Source organism: Sinocyclocheilus rhinocerous, unplaced genomic scaffold (genome assembly GCF_001515625.1).
Source record: "Sinocyclocheilus rhinocerous isolate Xijiao unplaced genomic scaffold, SAMN03320098_v1.1 scaffold1075, whole genome shotgun sequence".
Classification (NCBI taxonomy): Eukaryota; Metazoa; Chordata; class Actinopteri; order Cypriniformes; family Cyprinidae; genus Sinocyclocheilus; species Sinocyclocheilus rhinocerous.
The window spans coordinates 39164-56179 of NW_015645062.1; the positions used below are offsets into that span (position 1 = coordinate 39164).

At 37.2% G+C, this 17016-nt stretch overlaps 1 protein-coding gene across 1 annotated transcript in view; it reads right to left on the reverse strand.

Annotated features, from left to right (window-relative positions):
* The window catches only part of lypla1 (lysophospholipase 1), a 53519-nt gene that overhangs the window by 20679 nt on the left and 15824 nt on the right, over nucleotides 1-17016 (reverse strand). The window contains exons 5-8 of the mRNA XM_016508520.1: nucleotides 9631-9678; nucleotides 9471-9541; nucleotides 9319-9392; nucleotides 3618-3719 (exon numbers count right to left, since the gene is read on the reverse strand). Of these exons, the coding sequence (XP_016364006.1) occupies nucleotides 3618-3719; nucleotides 9319-9392; nucleotides 9471-9541; nucleotides 9631-9678 (295 nt within the window). The remainder of the gene's footprint in view (nucleotides 1-3617; nucleotides 3720-9318; nucleotides 9393-9470; nucleotides 9542-9630; nucleotides 9679-17016) is intronic.

The following is a 17016-nucleotide window of genomic DNA, read 5'->3' on the forward strand; positions in this document are numbered from 1 at the left end:
TTCTTTATCACTCTTGCTTTGTGACATGGTGCTCCATCATGCTGGAAAATGCACGGATCATCACCAAATTGCTCATGGATCGTTGGAAGAAGTCGCTCTTGCAGGACATTTTGATACCATTCTTTATTCATTGCAGTGTTTTTGGGTAGAATTATGAGAGAGCCCACTCCCTTGGTTGAAAAGCAACCCCACACATGGATGGTCTCAGGATGCTTCACTGTTGGCACGTCACAGGAGTCATGGTAGCGTTCACCTTTTCTTCTCCGACCTATCAATTTTCCAGATGTCCCAAACAGTCGGAAGGGAGCTTCATCAGAGAAAATAACTTTGCCCCTGTCTTTTGCTGTCCAATCCTTGTACTTCCTGTAGAATTTCAGTCTGTCCTTGACGTTTTTCTGGGAGAAAAGTGGCTTCTTTGCTGCACTTCTTAAAACCAGGCCGTTGTCCAAAAGTCTTGGCCTCACTGGGCGTGCAGATGCTCTCATTCCCGAGCAAGCTCTGCACTGGTAGTGACTAGCACGATTCCGTAGCTGACTCCTCAGGAGGAGACAGTCCTGGTGCTTGCTGGACACTCTGGGAAGTCCTGAAGACTTCTTCACTGCAGTCGAACCTCTCTCCTTTAAGTTCTTGATGATACGGTAAATGGTTCTTTCAGGTTCTTTCAGGAACCCCGGGACCCGACCGGATTGTTTGCGCAGCGGTATTAAATTCCCGAATAAAACGCGGTAGCGGTCGGTAACTCTGGTGTAATTTGAACAGGAGCGAGCGGTCTAACAATATCCTGTTCCCGACATCCATTTAGAACAGCATATCTGCGCTTTTTTCTTATTGACCACCGGTACAGCTTGACCTCAGGACTGTTATGCACGCGCTGGAATAGAACCTTGCGGGAGCGGGACTAAGAAAACAGTCCCGCGCAGACCGAGGTTACCGAGGTCTGGACTTTGGTCAATTTTTCATGTTCAAAAATAAAATTTGTTCTCTGAATGACTAATTTGCTGTTTAAAACTCCTCATATGAATCTGCATGACATGTATAATTCAGTTTAGACAGTTTGCAAGAATGTTTAGCATCTGTGGTATGAAAATAATCACTGCAAGACACTGCAGAGTGAACAAGTCTTGAAAGAGTTATGAGTGGGGGCACGGTCGCAGCCTCCGTGTTGCCAGATCAAGCTATTATAAGCGTTTTTGGACTTGTCTCTTCCACTTAATTTGACTTTTTAGAAAGTTAATAAAGTGTGAAGTTGCAGTTTAGGGTCAGCGATATCTTTATCTTATCTTATTTGCAAAAGGTCTGAAATAATTTCAGTTTATTTTTATTTATTGTTCAGTTAATGTTTGATTTAATAGCAATATCTGGCAAGACTACATCGCCGGCACTTAAACTGACAGTAATCAAAAAAGCCCATGGACATGTTATTGCTGAGAGGATATGACATTCGTTAAGGGAAACGGAAAAAAAAAATCATGATATTATCTGACAGAATCTTTATCAACGCTGTCAAAAACAGTAGCATTTAAAGGTGCCATGGAATGGAAAACTGTATTTACCTTGGCATAGTTGAATAATAACAGTTCTGTACATGGAAATGACATACCGTGAGCCTCAAACACCATTGTTATGATGCCCGCATTTTATACGTATACAGTATAATTACCCAACAATATAACTGCGAGAGACTGAAATATATATTTTCCCTGTGTTTCCTTCCTGCTGTGTGAGCTACTGAAATGAGCCGCACTGTGAAACAGCCAATCAGAGCAGAGCTCAACATTATTATTCATGACCCTTCCAAATAAGGTAAAAACAGACCATTTCATTCTAGGGACAAATCCTAGGGTTGTAAATGGACATGTAAAACCGTTTCTGGAGATTTTTTGCCCTTACCTAAGCCACATACCTTCTATGTAGATATCAGAGAACAATTGAAAATATTGTATCAATGCATTCTATGGCACCTTTAACACTAGTACACAGATCTGTAGAACTAGTAGGTTACAGAATGAATTTTCACAAAGGCATGTTAAAAACATTTATAAAACTATATACAGTATACATTTATAATAAGCAACTGATAAAATTATCCACCCCATAGTAAAGTATTAACAAATTTTGATGCAATAAATAGGGTACGATTTAAAAATGATCATCCCTCCAAAACAGAGAAAATATCTTTCACAAACCACAAACATCTACGTGCTTGTCTCTTTTAAAGTGTTTATAATGTATATAATGAGTTGTATTTGTAGGGGTTATTATAGCACAATTCTTTAACATCGAGTGCTTGTAATAACTTCTGATTGTGATCTAAAGTTGATTTTTATTCTATAATAGGCAGACAAGCACTGTCTGTATGCTTTGTATGCTTTATAATGGATTGAATGCGACACCTGCTTCACATTTGTCATACACATTCTTTATTTTTATAAAAATATCATGAGCTGCATAAAACACATACAGAATATATCGTCATAATCATATGTTTTGCTTTCATATTTCATGTATAGAAAAATGTTTCTCTCATTTTTTCATATGTAATGGCAGGAGATATTATCCCATGATTGACAGATTTGGAGTAAATGCGCTCTGAGCTCTGACTCCTAACACTCGCGCTCGTGGAAGAAAACGGACAGTGCTCTTCAGATTACATTCAGTGGAGAATTATAGAAATTATATTCTGTATAAAGAACATGAGAGAATAAATCTGTTCTCAGATACCAATGATAACAAGAACGCACCCTCTTCTCTCTCAGAATACTCTTCTTCGGTGTTTGTTTACACTGGTTTTTGAAACAGCGCCACCACTCTCACCCTTTTGTGCAACAGCAGCTGCTCCGGGCACGTGATCTTAGCTCAAATCTAATTGGATGGCCCATTGTCGTGAAGCGACAGGGAAAAAATCGACACACAGGACAAAGAAAAATCCTTGCTTTTTCGCGACGTGTCATGCGAATGATCAAGCCTGGTGTGAATAACCCCATAGGGATCTATTGTTTCGATTCAAAAGTGTCATAGTGACGAACATTCACGTCGAATTTTCACATTCAGTGTGAAAAGGCCTTTATGCTGTACTCCTTTTATTTCATGCAGCAAAAGCAATAAACCCTCCAAATCACAGGTAGATTCAAATTTTCCATTTCATCATTCAGTAACAAAACACAATGCAGATTGTAATAATGGCCAGAGTTATGCTGGTTACATTAGCTATTGACAAGATAGCATTGTCCAATCAGATTAAAAGAAAAGTTTCAGAGATGAGTTCCTGTGGCTCAGTGGTAGAGCATTGTGTTAGCAGCACAAAAGGTCGTGGGTTCAATTCCCAGGGAACACACATACTGATAATAAACTGCATAGCCTGAATGCACTGTAAGTTGCTTTGGATAAAAGTGTCTGCTAAATGCATAAATTATTATTAGATGAAAGTTATTACATTTTTATAAAAAATTATGAAGACATTTTTATAAGAAAATGCACTAATAAATTATGCAGGAATATGAACGATTATAATTGAACAAGTTTCCAGGACAAGAAAATAATGTAAACCTCATCATCTGAAAAATATTTTCAGAAATGCTGTGAGGTTGATAGAACTACCAGTTCCTACAATAACCAACCTTTGATAGGGAGTTCCTCAGGGGCAACCAGCAGCTGAGAGCAACCACACCAGCCAGCTTCTGATGAGTTGTCAAAGCGGTGTAGAGAGAGAGGGCTCCGCCCTTTTACCATACACAAACAAATCAAGCAATCATTAAAATATTATAGTTTAATTTATGTGTTTTCAATCATGTCTAACTCCAGGGCCCTCATTTATCAAGAGTGCGTAGAAAAGGTTTTATATTTTGTCCTATGAATGAAATTTAGAATGTAAGTACAAAAAAAAAAAAATTTATTTATCAAACGTGCGCACGTGGTTCTTACACACGCCAGTAAGTAATCATTGTTGATAAATCCCACGTTCTTAAGCACCATGCTCGTTCACGTTCATGGTCATTTGCAGTCAGAAATGCCTCCAATGAGCCATATATGGTAAAGAGGTGACAACACCTCTCTTTATTATCACGTGAATGTATACGTCCTCACCGAAGTCATGGCAAAGAAAGCTGTACCGACTGAGAAGCCATTCTGTGCTCTCATTAAACTGATCAGCGCGCTCTTTGAAAACCCATTCTCTGCGCATGCAGCACATGGTTTGCCAAATCTTCCAGCAAAGCGAGATCAGCCATGACCATATAGCAACATTTCAAATCGACTTCCCAACTGTCCTTTATAGCATTTAACACTAATTGTGCAAATGTTTAGCTTGAAATATGAAATTATTATTTGAGTATTTGCAATTAAAGGACATAGGATACATGCGGTGGCACTTTCTTTTTGTAGTATCACCATTCTACCACTAGATTATCTGCGTAAGCATGCTCAGAGTTGTGCTTATATTTACACACAGCTATGTATAAGTACAAGTTGGTAGAACCCACACGTTGCGTGAAACTGTTTTTACGCACTCATTACGCATGTGTACGCACTGTTGATAAATGAGGGCCCAGGACAGGAGTCAGGACAGACAGAATTATAGTTACAAAGACTTAAACTAGGACATCAGGAAAACCTAAAATCCAGTGGTGATTTTGGTGGTAGAAAAAAACTGTTCCCCTTCAAAATAATTCTAAGACTGGTTCGTACGATGTCTGTTGATGAGTTTGTCTACATTACTGTCTATATCATTAATAAAGTCTGCTTTTGGATTCATTTTTGAAACAACATCTCATCTCAAAGTACAGGGTTCATACACATTTTTATCAATAAATTTCCATGATTTTCCATGACTTAAGACATAATGCGGGCAACTTTTTGAGCAATTTTCCCAGGCAACTTTTTTTGAGCAATGTTGCTTGGTCACTTTCCCCAACAGGGTCTGGCTGCAGACTTGCACTTGCACTCTCAGACTTGCACTCTCAGACACTTGCGCTTCCACAAGTGACGTCACTTGCAGTCTTTATTTTTTATTTTGTTCTATTCATTGATTATTTTTGTTTGAATCTCTCAACATTTTACAACAGTAGCCAGGTGTTGAAGTCAAGAAAAAAGAAACTAAATTACAATGTCACTTGCAATCGCCACTTGCACTCTCCGCTACCTGCGTCACTTGCAATCGACACAAATCGTGCGTGTTGCCAATGGAGACTATGGTGGTGATTTAATGATTAAAACTAATTTAGTACAATAATGTACATGGTCCTGCAAGAAAAAGACAAGACCCGCAAATCCGTGGCCACAGAACAGCAGAACATGAACGCAATGCACAAAGTCTTTCGTTAAGCATTTTCCTCCCGTAGAAAAACATAAACACTTAATATGGTTTAATGTATTAAGATGCTATTAAAATATCAAATTCAATATACAGTTTATTAAAATAATGAATATGTATATAGTATTTTCCACCCATACCGCAAAACGTGGCAGATGTGGCATAATGGACTAAGATGATAAAGACCAAACTCAATATGCTCGTCTTCATTATTAAAATATAGGCTACATAACTATGCACAGGCAAGCAGGTGAGCCCAGAATAAACGCAACACGCAAAGTTTCACATTAAGCGTTTTTCCATATAGAATAAACTTTCTACAGCTCTTTTATATCATTGTCTTTGTCCATTAAGCTACATTACGTGTTTTATTTATAAAGATTTTTTATGGGAGGAAAATGTTTTTTATGGGAGGAAAATGTTTAACGTGCAATTTAATGCATTGCGTTCTGGGCTCGTCTGCTTGCCTGTACGGAGTTGATCCTTTTAAAATCACTTAATGCATTTCATAATGCATGTTCATATCTGCTGGTCTGTATATACTTTGCGTCAACAACAAGACATATAGGATACTGAATTGTCTTTATCGTCTTAGTCCGCTATTATGCCACATTAAGCATTTTGTTGTATGGGAGGACAAGTGAAAGTTTGCGCATTGTGTTCATATGCCATGTTTTGCGGTATGGGAGGAAAATACTATACACATATTCATTATATTAATAAACTGTATATTGAATTTGATATTTTGATAGCATCCTAATACATTAAGCCATAGGCTATTAAGTGTTTATGTTTTTCTACGGGAGGAAAACGCTTAACGAGAGACTTTGTGCATTGCGTTCATATTCTGCTGTTCTGTGGCCACGGATTTGCGGGTCTTGTCTTTTTCTTGCAGGACCATGTACATTATTGTACTAAATTAGTTTTAATCATTAAATCACCACCACAGCGTCTTGTCTCCATTGGCAATACGCAAGATTTGTGTCGATTGCAAGTGACGTCGCAGGCAGACGGCACAGTTTTGCTGTCACAAGACCGACTGCACGGATGCAATAACTGAAATTAATACGTGTTCTTTCTCAATTGTTTACATTCACTTAAGACAAAACCGACTGTGTTTACGAGGATACTCGCCAGGACGGCCATTTTTAGAACCTCAGATGATGCCAACCCTGAAACAACATACAGAACTAACACATTTTGCTACAAGTTTGATTGCAACATATAATAATTGCTGTTAATAGTGTTCATAGTCTGTTTGATTACGTCTTTAATTGATTTTTTTGTACATTTCTGCCATATTTACTGACATAGTCACCACTGATAAGCTACTACTAAATATATTGTAGAAATATATATTGTACAGCTGCTTTGCAACGATTTGTGTCGTAAAAGGCGCTATACAAATAAACATGAATTGAATTGAATTTTTGACGTCATTTTGTGTGTATTTTGCCGCTTAAGTGCAACAAACTGTGAAAAAAAAAACAATATAAGATACTCGCGAAACGGCTTCACACGCGCGCGCTTTGGATGTGACCGTGAGCACGCAGAAATGCACCTTTGGAGCGCGCGAGTACTGAATGGCTTAAAAAGTATTTAAAAAGAGGTGCAAATTATACATTTTGTGACGATGGAACGTGACCCGATTAGTTCTTTAATCTGTCCCAAAATGACAGCGTGCAGCGACTCTTGTAGAGCACACGAGATCCGATGAGAAGCCGCTTTGAGAGAGTGAAAGAGAGACGATTCAGCTGAATCACTCACACGGTTTTCAAATGACTGATTTAATCTGACAGTCTGTGTGGATTTTTATTTATTTATTTTACTCATCTAACCTACACGCTATTTTGAATAAATGTAAAGGAATTTCCCTCATATTAAACACGAAAGCTGCGGGAATGAGTAAAACTATGTGATAGATATGCACACTCCCGCACCGAAATTCAAGACCTGATTAAACATATTCTGTTATATAGAGATTTGTAAAATACATTTCCATGACTTTTCCTAAACTTTCTGGGTTTATTTATTTTTCCAAAACTTTTCCAGGCTTGGAAATTGCTGATTTTAAATTTCATGACTTTTCCAGGTTTTTCATTACCGTACGAACCTGCTGTTGGATGATTAGCCTACAGTAGGCCTATATATATAACTGACAGAAAATAAGAAGTGTGCTGCTAAAGTTTAAGTGGCTGTAATGCAGCATTACATTTGAGCCCGGTCTCATGAAAATGCGTATAAATAGTACGCCAAATACAAACAGAAAGTCGTGCTGTTGATACGCAGAAATTGATTTTGGCGTGAACATAATATGCAGTTTTCGCGTACATATGATACGCATCTACCCCACAACCTTAATCCTACCCATTGCGTATCCGATGAAGTCAATTTCTGCGTATAAATAGTAGGCCTACGACAAATCAAGGGCATGTCTACGTGGTGGCCAGGGGTGGCACCGGCCCCCCCCCTGAAATTTGGCTGGCCACCCCAGGTGCCAGATGTCTTGCGATAGGCTTGTTTTTAGTAAATTTCTAACTGCATCTGGCAGTGGCGGATCCTGGCATGTGTAGGCAGCTACCTAGGGCCGCTTTCTTCTCTTCTTTATACTTAATTTTAGGCGGTTTCTATAGTGTGATCTTAATTACAATGTCGAGAGCGCATAATGTTACGCGATCCATGTGCGCGAGGACGAATCTCTCCACTCCCAAGCGGATTTCCTTCACTCACACAAAACTGGACGTGTGCTTTTAAATATTGTTCTTTTATGAATTGGCTCTGCTCTCGCTCAGATATTGCGTGTACACGCTCAAACGTTGTCTTTGCATCACTGAAGACGAAGAGCTTTTTTTCTAATTCAGGTGAGGAGTAGGCTTATCTCACTAAATGGAAGCAAGCTGATTATAGTCAGCCTTCTCTAGTTATTTATTTTATTAATAGCCTACTTATTTTAGTTAAGTGATTAAATTGTAAATATTCATTTATTCAATTATTTTATTTAGTGCATTTGTATTTTTTGTTTTTGTATATAGTTTTGCAATAAAAGCGTATCAACCAGGTTCCAGAAATAATCACTGAGGGTGCTTCTGAAATGAGTGAGGGTGCTCTAGTATTAATGCACATTTTCACATATTTTGTCCCGTCTGTTGCTATGGTTATCACTATGTCAATCACTGCTACTTCGAGAGTGAATCCCGCATAAATATACTGCACGTCATTCCCGAAACTTTGCAACATGTGTGTGGCCGAAAAACTTGACTAGAAAGCTTGCAAAGCGTGCTCATAACCACTAAAAAGCTGTCACTTTGTTTAGTGAGTGTACACGATGTATTATAACATACATCGTTCCGCAAACACAACCTCTCCGTCCAAACAGTTGATAAAAGCATAACAATAATCTACAAATAATTGACATGACAGCAGTCCATTAATTAACATATTGTGTAGTGAAAAGCTGTGTTTGTGAAAAAAATAAACCCTTGTTAACTTTAAACTGTCGCTTCTGACCAAAATGCAGGTCTATAATCCAAAATTTTCATTTTTGGTGAACTATTCCTTTTTGATGTGACAGAGCCTTGAAAGCAAAGATTCAGAATAAAATCAGCCTTCCCAGTAATGTTCCCAAAGAAGATCAAAGCATCAGTGTCACATCTGATGTGACATTCACCCCATACCCATCTCTGAATGTGTCTTCAACGCAGCTTAACTTCTCTATTTTGTGCTCATTGCTTATGGCTTATTTGGCTGTTGGCAAGATATTGGTTGCTTTTGGTTTATCTGGTTATTAACTTACCACTTATTAATAAATGTATATTCTGACACTTATGATGACATAATATTTGTCAATAATAGTTGATGGTAGTGGTTCCTGACTGAAATGTAGTTTTTATTTAATTTTGAGTTATTTTAATTAAAAAATATTTTTATTAAATTATTTTAGTATACTAAAACCAGTGTTTAAGTTTTCAAAGAGTGAGAGAGGGGGAAAAAAGAAGAGATATATGCCTTACCTGAGAGAAACCTCCCAACACAATTCTATGAGATGGAATACCATTTTTAACTTCTTGATCAATCAGTGCTTTGACTGTGAACAAATTTAAAACAGTAGTTAATGGCAGATTCTGTTGTTATTCTTACACTGCAGTTTCATATTATACTTAACTGCTTTCAGCAGCTCTTTTAATTCCAGTTTCATCTTCCTCTGCCTCAGGATTGAGACTAACTATGTCAAACCTAAAAGTAACAAACTTTTAATCAGTGAAATATGTAATATGTAGGCTTATGCTGTAGAAAGCACATGGAAAATAGTGTTTATAACTCACCAGGAAGGCATTGCCATGTTCATGTTGAGGGTGACAGGCATTACTGGTCTTTCATGGTTAGTTGCATAAAAAAGAGGGAACAAAAGTAAATGAGAACAGAGAACGAGGACGTAAAAGAGAACAAACGGTAAAAATGTATATGGGTTATTCCTACTATGCAGTATGTGGCCCCATGGGATAGTAAATCATCCACTGGTATGTATACTTCATAATCTTGGCCTAAATAGTAAGACATCCATGTACTTTTCGTGTGCTGCTTTTAGCCTGCTATGTTTCCCTCTCCTTATCTTAACTCTTGGATTAAATATTGTCAAAAGTTATCAAACAATCAGAAGAGATTTCCAAGGCTGAAGAAAGAAAATGTTACCTCATGCATGAAATCTTATTGAGAGTGAAATGCACCTGGAGTTCATTGATATTATTTAATATTACATATTACATAAACGCAGTCATTTATGTCTTAAAGGGATAGTTCACCCAAAAATGAAAATTCTGTCATTAATTACTCACCCCCATGTCGTTTCAAACCCGTAAGACCTTCGTTCATCTTCGGAACATAAATGAAGATATTTTTGATGGAATCTGAGAGCTGTCTGACCCTGCACAGACAGCAAAACAACTGAAAGCGGATACTCTCCAAAATGGCGCTACAGGGTGACGCGGAGGAGACAAATTGTTGAATAAAGTCTTTTTTTTTTTCTTTTGCGCACAAAAAGTATTCTGGTAGCTTCGTAAAATTACGGTTGAACCCCTGATGTCACATGGATTATTTTACAGATCTCCTTGCTACATTTCTGGACTTGGGAACATTTCAGTTGTATTGCTGTCTATGCAGGGTCAGACAGCTCTCAGATTCCATCAAAAATATCTTAATTTGTGTTCTGAAGATGAACGAAGGTCTTACGGGTTTGAAACGACATGAGGGTGAGTAATTAATGACAGAATTTTCATTTTTGGGTGAACTAACCCTTTACGGCCGTTTCACATTGAGCGTGATGTGAAAAAGCGAGGTGAATCGCTGACGAACGTTGCTTTCACACCGAGTTCGAAACGATTAATCGCCTTCTGCTAATTCACGCCTGCGTGACCGGTGGCACCGACCAGCAATGCATTTTTCCTCATATAGCCTATGTATCTCGTATATGGTTTTACATCGTCCACTGCTCAATATACAGCATTAAATTAGGATAAATAACATTTGGTTCTTCATCAGAAACACAAACTATCCATAATGCTTACAAGAAAATATAATTTGAGGTACAATTAGCAGCTACATTTCAAAATGTATGTAATTAATGTTTTTGCTCAAACCCCACTTTAAACCATAATCGAGTGCTTGTAATAACTTCTGATTGTGATCTAAAATGGATTTTGATTCTATAATAGGCAGACATGCACTCTTTGTGTTATAATGGACTGAACGCTACCTGCTTGTCATTTGTCATAAACATCCTTTATTTTTAAATACCATGAGCTGCATAAAAACATATACAGAAAATATATCGTATGAATATAAATATATCTATATGTTCAGACACCAACGACAAAAACATCTCGACATCCATATTCTTTGTATGTTGGTTGAAAGTCCTCTACTTCGGTGTTTTTACGCGAATGTTCGCGGTCTATGGCTATGTTCACACTGTCAGTTTTTGGGATTGACAACCGCATTTACTAACAGGTGTGAGTCTCGAAATGTCACGTTCACACAGCAACTTACAGTAGCGTCTCGAATACTGTCTGTATGAACGTGCAACGGGAGTCAAGCCCGTATTCCTTACCAATTACCATAGCGACAGTGACCAAAATAATATAAAAGATGGTGACGTCCATAAAACTGAAAGTCTTATCACTTTCTGACACTACAAGAGTCCAATTGAGCTGCAAGTTCATCCGTCAAACCTTCATTAACCGACAGCAGCTTTTATATTTGGGTGGAGAGCGGAGCATTTGAGTCACGCGCAGAACACAAACTGACGGGAGCGGCTCCCGTGGAGACTGGATCTAAAACATTCAGATGACACACAGCTCATTTCTCCATCACTGTAAGTTACTGAAACCACACATGAAAACACGCAACACATGGTAAACACGCATTTGTGCAGAAGAGCGGCTCTCTCTCTCGCACTGTATAACGTGGCAGACAACTAGTTGTCCAGTCCTGTTCCGTTCACACAGCGCGGGTTTTCCAAGAATGCGGTTGTGACTCCTGAAAATGTATGGGTGTGAGTTCGGTTACAGAATGCGGTTGTCACGCCTGAAAATAACCGTACTGTGTGTGAAAAACCCGTATTAAGGACTCAAATACAGGACTGACAACCATGTTCTGCTGCTGTGTGAACGTGGCCTATGTGGAAGCATCCATAGGAATCTGTTGTTTTATTCCAGGGCGTCAACGTGTCCGATATTCGTTTAGCTTTTTCGCGCTCAGTGTGGAAAGGCCTTTAAGCAGGAGAAAATCAGATATGTATCAGTATACTGGATCTGTGCATTAGGTTTTAAAGTGAGAGAAGCCTAATATACCTACTGCAGTCTGTGTCCAAAATGGACTAAAGAAAAGGAGAAAATCACTCACTACTCCTGACTGAACAACTTGAGTAGATTTAATAAGGATTAATGTTACAAAGGAAGCACAAATGTGCCATCTAGTGGCCATTGGTGGATGCATTAAAAGTGACAGAGACGGAGAAATGTGCATATTATGAACAGTTGCGAGATTGTTCGAGATGTCACAGCACAGAGCCCATACAAGAACAATCTGTCATATTTGAAATGATTTTAAAGTAGGCAATAGTTCAGTTTTATTGATATTAAATAATTTATGTTTCCTTGTTGTTATATTTTAAAGGGGTGGTACATTGCGATTTAACTTTTTTAACTTTAGTTAGTCTGTAATGTTTTGGTTTGAGCATAAACAATATCTGCAAAGTTACGATGCTGAAAGTTCAATGCAAACGGAGATACTTATTCAGATAATTAGCTCGTCAGCTCCTTCAATGAACTGTGTTCCATTATACACTGTGTATAGACAGACAGATATTTTTCATATAGCTACGAGAAGCGTTAAACATGGACGCATGCGTGGTTGATGTGGTAGTGAGCAAAACTTGCTGGCAAACACTTCTTACGGTTACAAAATTGCTACAATGCAATCATGTATTCTGCTGTATTAAAGCTTTAATCAGGATAAAACCAAATATTAGAAGCTAACATAAGCAGTAGCATTTACAAATAACAGCGTATATAAAAGTATGAGACAACAACAAACAAAAAAAACATACTATTCTCAAACATCCTGTAAGAGCCGTGCTTGCACAGGTTCTGCAGGATCCTCTTCACTAATATTCTCTGGGTCTCAATCAAGCTCAAATTGATAAGCAATATTGACGACACCATTGTTTACAATACAACACTGGCACACATGCCACTGAGGTAAGGGGCTTGACGTTTCTGGACTACACTAGGCGGTTTCGCGAATCACAACACACTGGGCCAATCTGAGCCCATTGCGTATTTCTGAGGGAGGGGCTTCATAAAACCAGGAAATTATCAATGCGTTCATAATAGAAGGGACAGAGAGTGTAGAATAAAGGTAAATTGTGTGGAGAAAATAATGCGTTTTTTCTTTTACTAAGCATCAACATGTTAGACTGCACCCCATAAACACAATCAAGCCTAGAAAAAAAAACAGTCAACCACCACTTTAAGTTAGTATGCATTACATAGTGTTACAAATTGTTCTGTCCAAAACAAGCCACTGTGTTATATGTGGTGTGTTGTGGTCTGGGTAACGTGAAATAGACGTGAAACATGAAAAGTCTAGGGTCACTTTTTAGTCCCAGTCCACCTCTGGTCATGTTGTTTGTGGGAGATTTACATTTTGTTTCTTGAATCATTGAACATGATATTCCGTGAATTGTTCTTTATACATTCATATGAGAACGAATGGTGAATTTATACCTTTTATGTTATTTACATTGAGCCAGGCATGATGTTAAACTTATACGATTTTATAAATAATGGTGCTTTATACATGTATTACTGTTCTGTTAATTTGTAGCCACATATATTGATGGAGATAGTGGGTGTACATTATATAAGCAGGCTGCAACTGCAATGTTCAAATCTGTACCAAGTGTGACTTCACTACAGTCTGTGTTCTCTGCTGTTGAACAAATGATAAAGTAAAAGTATTCAAACTGATCCCTACCTCCTGTCAGCGTTCTGTTTTGCTTTATCACATATATCCTATAAAAGCATACAATATTAATTGATAAAAAGCTAAAGAAAAAAACTATTAAAGGGGTCATATGATGCGATTTAAATTTTTCCTTTGGAGTGGTACAAGCTCTTGGTGCATAAAGAAGATCTGTAAAGTTGCAAAGACTAAAGTCTCAAATAGACATTAGCTGTTCTGACATAAGCAGGCAGACCAGGGATGGTCAGCTTCTATCCTGGAGGGCAACTGTCCTGCATAGTGTAGTTCCACACCTTATCAAACACATTTGACTGTAATTTTTAAGAACTCTTATGTTTAAATTATTTTGCCTAGGCTTGACCAAAATCATTTTTCAAATGTTTTACACTTCCACATGATTATTACATAAGTTCATTTAAAGACACTCTGCAGTGAAAGTCATCACCATTGCTGAGCATTTTCTCCTTAAAACTGCAGAGTACCAAAAGTTGCCTTGTTTCCAACCTTCACAAACATTTAATCAATTCTGTCAACTTGCAGGGCAGGGCTTACAATATTATTTCATCTTTATATTATCAGCATGTTTTTGCAGATCAATTGTGCAATGTAGCTAATCACAGACATGTAATTGTTGATTACATGAGCTACATTGTTGATTTCATGGATCCAATGGCCAATCAGAGGTGTTTAAGACTGAATCCACTTACTGCTCAAAAAAGGGTTTTGTTCAGTGCTGAGTTCTGCACACTGATGAATCCTCTTATTATAACAAAGTGCAGATGCAATGTAAATAGATTCAATGTGCAATGTAGAGCTTATTTGATCAGAATTGAACTTTGTGAGACTGCAATGTATTAAGATGATTGACATCTTTTTAGTGATTATAAGGGAAGACCTTTTGTACATTTTCTAGACTAACACATTAAGAATGTTAATAAATTTACTCAAGGATTCACTGTTTGACAACCATTTATCCCATATTGTAGCATTTAATACTTTAATTAATTTAGTGAAAGTGGAGCAGGTCCAAGCTGGTGTCCGAGATTTAAGGGATAGAATTGGTGACTAAAAGGGGACTTTAATAACTGATTTTCTACATTTAATGATGTCCAAAACCATTAGATGTTTTCCTTAAGAAAAATTTACATGAAATATTGAATAAATAATTCAAATGCATTTCCGATTATGACTGGCAATAGCCAATGTTGGGCTCAGAATTGTGTATTGCTGATACATTCCTTTTAATTCCATGCTTATATGTGAATAAAAGCTTAAATTATATTATAATATCTTTCTGAAGTACCAAACTTTTGGCTGCATGGACTTTCATTGGAATGTCAGAAATCTCACAAATTACTGAGTGCACTGCTTAGAGTGTTGCTTCCTTTTCATGTTTTTAACATTTTATGTAGGCTATGCATGTATATGTATGCATGCATTTATTTATTCTGAGAAAAAAAAACTATAATAAGATAATCAGTATAAAGTATAAATATCTCAAGTATAAATTTGTCTGTTTTACAGATGCCTTTTGTATGAAGTTATTTTTTAATTTAATTGTTTTTCAAATTATTTATTTCTAATCATACTTCTAGGCTGCTGAATGCTTGATTCTGATTGGATGATGAACATTCTGGTGTGTGTTTATTTATTTTACTTTATTATTATTATTATTATTTTTTTTTTTTGTTCTAGGAAGTGCAAAACTAAAGTAGTTACAGGCCAAATGATTTCAAAGGTCCTTACAGCCTACAACAGCAAAATAAGCCAAACCCACAAAGACCAAGCGAATAAGTTTCTTTCACTTTCTTTCTCCCACTGTTTCCCATACAAACTGTACAGACACACACTCGCACACAGTGAGACATACACATCTTGTCAGTGTTGCCCTGAGACTTTAAACTATCAATAAAATAGTTTGCAACTGAATAGCTACATGACACTTCGCAGAAGCTCACACACACTTTCTCCCTCTAAAGTAAACCAGTGTCGGTCTAGTAAATATAGTCAATAGTTAATATATGCACATAGGGCTGGGCGATATGACCTAAAATCAAAACCTCAGTTAATTGAACACTTTACCTCGATTACAATTATTGAACGATTATTTTATTTATTTATTTTCTTGCCCTCATAGTTCATTAAAGATTTGTACTGCAAATACTGTATACTCAACTATTAAAGGTGGGAAGAGTGCATTTCTTATCTTTGTGATTTCAAAATAATTGAAGGTAAAAAAACTATATGTGGTTATTTGTTGAATATTTTGAACAATTAAAATCAGAGCTTTCTTCAAATGAAGACGTCTTATGAAAAAAGTAACATTTCAGTTTTATTGTAAAAAGCAATTGTTTCCTAAAAAAAAAAAAAAAAAGTTTAATTTTGTACCAAACAAAATAAATGAATATTGCCATGTCAAAAGTAGAAAATAACCAGCATCACCAGCATGTAAATAAATGTTTTAAATAATCATTGTAAATGGAACACTGCTGATTAAGAGAAAGAGCATGGCACCATCTCAGTGATCTTGTCTTGTCACGCTATATGCGCAAGTATTTACTCTAACTGTTCTAACTGGCCATTAACACAGAACACGTCTTTGCATCTAAAACCGCGAGACACAGCGCTCAGGAATGTTTTTTTTTTTTTTTTTAAGCGCAGCGCAGAATGCCTCCTCCGCCATGATGCCATCAAAAACAAAACTTGCCATGCCAACCTGCTACTGTAAACAAAAGCTCTGCGCGGCCTACAGGGTCTTCTGAATGGTCCACTGTTTTGGAACTGACATTGATGAGCGGCACTGCAGTAAAAGTTTAAATTCTTTTAACACGCCTCTCACATGCGAGACGCTGCAAAAGACGCAAGTGCAACGGTCACGTCCATAGCGCTGACTACTCACGCAGTACCCTAAGAATCTGTTTAAGGGAAAAGTATTAATAGGATTAAAAAACGAAATAACCTACATGGGAAAATTACGTCGGTTAGAGGTTCTGAATTTCAGTTTCGATTTCTTTTCGATTAATCGTCAATATTCACATATTTGTCAAAATTCATGCCCTGCAAGTGTTGAAAATTAGAAAAAATTAGGTGGCGTGGGGGCAGGAACCCGTGTATCATTCGATCATTCGTTTTTTTTATTTAATATTGAAAGTAGAAAAATGAGAAAACGGCTTCTTTTTCGTTTTTTT